General features: G+C 51.7%; 1 protein-coding gene across 1 annotated transcript in view; it reads left to right on the forward strand.

Annotated features, from left to right (window-relative positions):
* Window positions 1-6,198, forward strand: part of TMPRSS4 (transmembrane serine protease 4) — a 16,656-nt gene that overhangs the window by 5,193 nt on the left and 5,265 nt on the right. Inside the window, 3 exon segments of the mRNA XM_024751761.1 lie at window positions 2,277-2,378; window positions 3,341-3,381; window positions 5,601-5,760. Of these exon segments, the coding sequence (XP_024607529.1) occupies window positions 2,277-2,378; window positions 3,341-3,381; window positions 5,601-5,760 (303 nt within the window).

Here is a 6,198-nt window from a genome sequence, read left to right on the forward strand (position 1 = left end):
GCATGTGGCTGTCCCTGCCCCAGAATACAAAAGTCTTATTTACTTATTCAAAGTCCCATTGGTTAAAATTTAGTTTAAATGAACCTGATTTCACTGGGCCTCTTCATCAGCAATCTCAGTTTTCTCAGCAAATTTCAAAAGCAGTTTTAAATCTTCAGTGTATGAAAAAGGATATAATTATAAGAAGGGTAATTAGCATTACGTATTTATATTCATTTGATCTTGGCAAAAACCAGAAAGGTAGTTATTATTCTATCTATTTTAGAAGTAGGTTCAAAGAAGGTAAGTAACTTGCTCGGATAGTAGCTGGGAGCGAGAGGGCTGGCATTTGTGCCCAAGACCCCCTAATTCCTGGGCATCAGAAGCATCTGTTTCTCGGTTGGGTAATTCTCTCTTCTCTGGAGGTTTCATTTATAAAGGGAGGGGAGGGGAGGGGAAACAGTTGACCACTCAGAGCCTAACTGGAGAGGATAGAAAAGAACCCATGAATTCAGTTGCACAGGGGATAATCTCTTCCTGGCAAGCCCCCAACTTCAGGATCCTGAGAAACTGGACGCAGAGACTAGGTAGAAAAGATAAATCTTAAGCAGACCTCATCTATCAGTCAATCACAGAACCCGCTTCCATCAATCCCTAGAGCAGCCTCAGGCCCTTTTTCAGTAAGTGCTGCGGGCAGCCATTACTGATCCATCAGACCTATTTGCCCCTCCTGCTGTCTGGTTATCAGGCTTCTCCTGCTCTCTGCCCTCCATGGGGTGCAACATTCAGTACCCGCTGAAGAGGATACCCTACCACCTTCATTTTCAAGGAGAGCTGGGAAGGCACGTCCTGTCCCTGCTGTCTCCCCTCCCCCAGCAGCCACCCCAGCCCAGCCTTCTGGCTGCAGCCCCCCCTCCTCCCTACTGCAGTCCAGCCAACTGCAGCGTCAGCTGTACCAGCATAGCAGGCTGCAGCTTGATTATGAAACCAGGGTGTCTCCAGGGGCTCTTAAGGTAAAAGGCTGCTGCAATTTCTGTCCTTCTGGAGCTCTTTAAGGCACCAAGCCATCTCTATCTTGAGCTCTACAAGATCAAAGCTGGTCAGAATTATTCATCAGGATGTAACTGGTGAACGGAGGCTAACTCTCCTGGGAATGTCCATTTCCACCATGATTCCTCCTTCTGGGTCTCAGATTTCCCTGGCTAGGAGGCCCTTTTTGTCCCAGGACCACAAAACCCTAGATGGCTCAACGTGGGAAGGACTCTAGAGATCATCTGGTCCACCCATCATTTTATAGAGAGGAAAACTGAGGCTTGGAGAGACCCAGAGAGGGAATATGACCTACCAAGGGTACATAGCAAGCTAGTGTCAGAGCCAGGACAAGAACCTCAGTCCTGAGGGCTCTCAGCACAAAACCCCACACTGCTAGACTTCAGTCTTCCAGGTGCCTTGCCTGGGTCATCCAGGTAGTGCCAGATTCCTGGCTGGGAATGTGAAAATGTGCCAGTCAGCCAGTGCCTCGGGTTGACCTGAGGCTGCATACAGAGTTTATACCAGCTCTGTATAGAATGGCTGGATGGGGAAGGATAGGAGAGATGGGAAAGAGGCAGATTCAGTGCAGGTACCATCAGAAAGATGGGATTAATCAGGGAACCCTTCCTGGAGGAGGGAAGACTTACACCCAAGGTTTGATAAAGACAAGCATGGACTAGAGGAGAGGAAGAGGGAGAGTGGTCCAAATGAGAGAAATGTTTGTCTAGATGCATGTGAAGCCAGATCTTGGCCTGTCCTACCTCCAAAGGGACCATAAATGTACCCCACTACCAAATTTAGATCAGATGCCTTGTTTGGAGAGCAACATATCCACATTCAGTTCCCTCCAAGGTGAGGGGAGAGCTAACCTGGCTCCTTTGCCTCCTTGTCCCCCTCGCTGTGAACCAGAAGAAACCGCTGGGACATTTGGAATAGGGGCAGAGCCGGGAGTTATAAAAGGACATCCGTAACATTTCTCCAGGGCTCTGGGTTCAGGACCAGGCTTCCCTGCCTGAGAAAGCAAGTCCACATCAGCACTGTGCCCAGGGCTGAATCCTGGGATGCCAAGGGACCATCCCTTGTCATCTAGCAAAGCAGTCACCACCCTCACTGACCAAGGCCACCTCCACTCCCCTGCCACGCCGTACCCAGAATTCTCTGCGGCCCCCTCTCCTGGGAGTGGGGACTACTTCTACCCTCTTGGTCTAAACTCCTGCCCCAGCTCACATCTCTCCCTCCCTCTCTTTCTCTCCCAACATAAGCAGCAAACCCATCTTCAGAGCCGTGGAGATTGGCCCAGCCCAAGACCTGGATGTTGTCAAAATCACAGAGAACATGCAAGAGCTTCAGGTGCGAAACTCAAGCGGGTAAGTGAGAGGACACCTCTGGCCCACAAAGGCTCACATGTGGACGATGCCATCGGGGCTGCAGCCAGCCCACCCTGAACAGACTTAGCAAGAGAAACTTAAGCCAGACAACAAAAAGAACTCCTGGCCAGGCAGACTGTCAGATACCAGAAGCTAGAGCATCACATTTCTGAGAGGTTTTCTGTATTGACTCTTTGTTTTAATACAAGGGGCAGCTGGACAAAGTGTGCTGTCCACAAGCTGGTGGCCTTTCATCAAATAAGAAAACCAAATTTGTTTCCTATGGCCTTATGTTCCCTATTAAGCCCAAGAGGCAAGGTTCCAAAGGCCACTTTGTCCTTCCTGCCTCTCATCCAGGCCAGAGTAAGCCCTCCCCACATTTCCAGCTCTCCAGAGGAGAAGCTGCTTGGCCTCTGTCAATGTACCATTCCCGTGCCTACCACCCCGAGTCAGAGCCGGGCATCTTCTACAGGAAAACTGTCACCCTGCAGCAGAGTGACTCAGAGAGGATGCTGGCTTCTTAGCATTCAGGGATGTTGCTGAGGGCTGCTTATTCATCAAAGAGTAAATCTTGAAAAGGATAGGACTAGGAGCAGAATGATCATTTGCCTGGAATTTCATCGAAATCCCATTCCTCTTCTGTTTGGAGAGCCCGCAGTACAGCAGACACTGCCCCAGCCTCTGCTCTCTTCCATCTCAGGCTGCCAAGAGCCCGGGGTGGGCTGTGACTCAGGCAGGGCCCAGCACATAGTAGATGCTTATCAGTAGTGCTGTAGAATCCAATTGCATTAAATCGCACTGAACTGGGTGCAAGTACGGTGTCTATACAGCCCCACCATTCAGGTTCCATACTTCCTGGCTCCTGGGAGGGGACTTTAATCAATAGTGCTGGGAGACCTGAGTCCCTGCCTCCCAGCCAAGGGACAAGCAGAAACCACAGGACGCCTGTGTCTCCCTTCCAGCCCCTGTCTCTCAGGCTCCCTGGTTTCCCTGCAGTGTATTGGTGAGTACGCCCCATCTCTGAGGGGTTGGGTCCTGGGCCAGCAATAAGCAGGGAAGAAGAACTTCATCCTCATTCTTAAATCCCTCAGACTTCAGGTGTCACTCTGTTTTGTCCCAACCTTACTCCCTTGGCCCTGGGCTTGTAGGTAACGCTCCTTCAAGAGGTTGACAGTAAGAACTCCCTCTTACTGTCCACACACAGTCCCACAACCTGGGCAGAGACCCAGGAGAGTGAGTAGGAAAACCGGAAAGGGCAGGATTGGGCTTCCACCCGCTCCCACCCCTGGCCAGGGCCCACATAACCTCCTTTGTCACAATCAGCTCATCTGTCCAAGATCTGATTACCCACACCCGATTTAGCAAAGATTCGCCGAATGTTACAATGTATCAGCACTGCCAGGCCTCTGTCCTCAGGAGCTAATGGCTGAGCAAAGAGAGAGGTGCAAGGCCACGTGCAGGAATTACCAAGCTGAGCAGTGGTCCCAGCTGACATGCTTCAGAGAGAGCTGCACCTGGGGTGGGGCGGGGGGAGGGTCAGGAGACCTGGGCACCAGGTCCACTGGCTTCCAGTGTGACCTTGAGTAATTCACCTGACCTCTCTGAAGTTCATCTTCCCAAGAAGCCCTTTAGTCCGACTACCCAAGAGGATCCCGGGAGAACCCCTAGCTCTGAGAGGAGATCAGAAGGCAAAACAAGCACTGTAGCCCTGCTCATCCCACCAGCCTCATGGGAGGACCGAGGAGAGCCTGGCAGGATGGCCAGAAACTGGGCCGCCTAAGAGGAGAAAGGCCATCCTCGCTGCCTTTGCAGTTAAACAGCGTATATGCTTCCTTGTGGGATGCTAAGACTCTTAGCCATTATCACGTGACCCCCACGATACCTAGTGAGTGAGGGCTGACCCATGGGGGCTGGTCAATGAATGAATGAATGAATGTTCACCTCACTCGACGTGCTAAGCTGAACAACCCTGGAGTCACAAAGAGGCTTAAGCCACAGACCCTCCCTTGAGGAGCCTTCTGTCTCATTGGGAAGACAAAACCGAACCACGTCAACAAGAAAAGCTGGCCAACACCCAGGCAGACTGTGGAAATGCCAAGAGAGGAAAATCCCCAGGGATTACGTGACCTGGAGGAGGTGCCCAGGCTAAACATCACAGAATGAACTGTAGGCTCCAGGAAGGGAGGGACCATGTCCATCTCTCTGTCTTGTCCACCACTCTCTTCCCAGCATCCTTGAGACACTGTAGGCACACAATTCACATTTGCTGAATGATCGGTGATCTAGATAAACAGGAGAGGAGACAGCATCTCAGGGACAGGCCCCTCCTGGAGCAAAAACAGAAAGACTTTTTAGGGAGCTAGCAGCAGATCGATTTGGCTAGACAGAAACTTTATATAAGGACAGCAGAAGGCTGCCAGAAGGGGGAATTTAAACTCTTCCCTACAGACAAAGGGGGATGCTGAGGGGCTCTGAGTCGGGGAGCGAGGTGACATGTAGAAAACAGTGTTTGGAATTAGATGGCATTTGAAAAGCCCCTGCCAGGCATAGGCCCAAAAAGGGTGGTAGCCTTTCCCCCTTAGAACCACCACTGTGGCAGCGACTGCCAGAAGGATTGGAGAGGCTGAGAACAGGACGGGGAGGTGGAACTGGAGGTTTTTTTAAGAGTTTGCGAGTCAGATGTGAGAGCCAGGAGAGTGGGATGTGAAAGAGGGAACAGGATGTCAAATTGGGAGACTCTCTCAGCAGGGGGAAGGGACTTGGAGAAAGGTGAGTTCAGGATGGGAAGATCCATTTCTGGAACTTTCTTCCCACTCTCCAATCCCAAAGCAGCCTGTGGGCGTCTGTTTACTGTTACTCAGTGGGAGGAGCTGGGGACACCCTTTTGGGCAGGACTTTCATAATTCTGCATCCCTGTTTAGTTTGAAGGTCATGAACGCCGGCACAATGGACACGCCCATGTTCACAATATCAACTCCTAAACTCAAACAAAGCGGAAAAGACAAGAAAAAGGAGAGGGAGATGGGGGGAAAGCCCGTGGTCTGGGACACTCAATGTCTCCCTGTGAATAATTCAAAATTGGCGTGGTCCTCCCACCCCGACCCAGCCCCCGGTCCCAGTCCTAAGGGCCCTGCTCAGGATAGACTGGGGGCTCTAAGGGGAGGCAGTCCCCACTCGCAAGAGTCTGACTCCTGCCTTCTCCCTCCTTGCTACTGAGTCCAGCCTGCGGAAAGAGCCTGAAGGTCCCTCGGGTGGTGGGTGGGGAGATGGCCTCTGTGGATTCTTGGCCTTGGCAGGTCAGCATCCAGTATGACAAACAACACATCTGTGGAGGGAGCATCCTGGACCCGCACTGGATCCTCACGGCGGCCCACTGCTTCAGGTAAGGCCCACATGAGGGCGCCTCGGGGGTCAGAGCCACAGAGGGGCCTGAGTGCCTGGGTCCCCTGTCTCCCAACTTGTTTTCTGATGCCCTCCCCCACCCCACCCCTTCCCCTAAAGACCATGCACCAGGGTGTGGCCACCCCAGTGAGACACTGGACATGAGGTCCTTTGTTAGGCCTTGGGGGTCTGAGCAGAGCTGGTCACCAAGGCTGACCTCTTCCCTTCCAGGTGGGAAGCCACCAGGTACCCAGTGTCCTCACTCTACCCCCATATCATTCACTGCACAAAAGCTCTTCTCATCTGCCTGGAGTCCTGAGAACTCTCTCCCTTTTTGCCAGTCTTCCAGGAAGGGGTTCCAGGTCCAGAGTCACTGTCACTCCTTCATTATATTCAGAAACTTTAAAAAAAAAAAAAAAAAAAAAAAGAAAAATTTTTT

Source organism: Neophocaena asiaeorientalis, unplaced genomic scaffold, assembly GCF_003031525.2.
Source record: "Neophocaena asiaeorientalis asiaeorientalis breed wild unplaced genomic scaffold, Neophocaena_asiaeorientalis_V1.1 scaffold479, whole genome shotgun sequence".
NCBI classification, from domain to species: domain Eukaryota; kingdom Metazoa; phylum Chordata; class Mammalia; order Artiodactyla; family Phocoenidae; genus Neophocaena; species Neophocaena asiaeorientalis.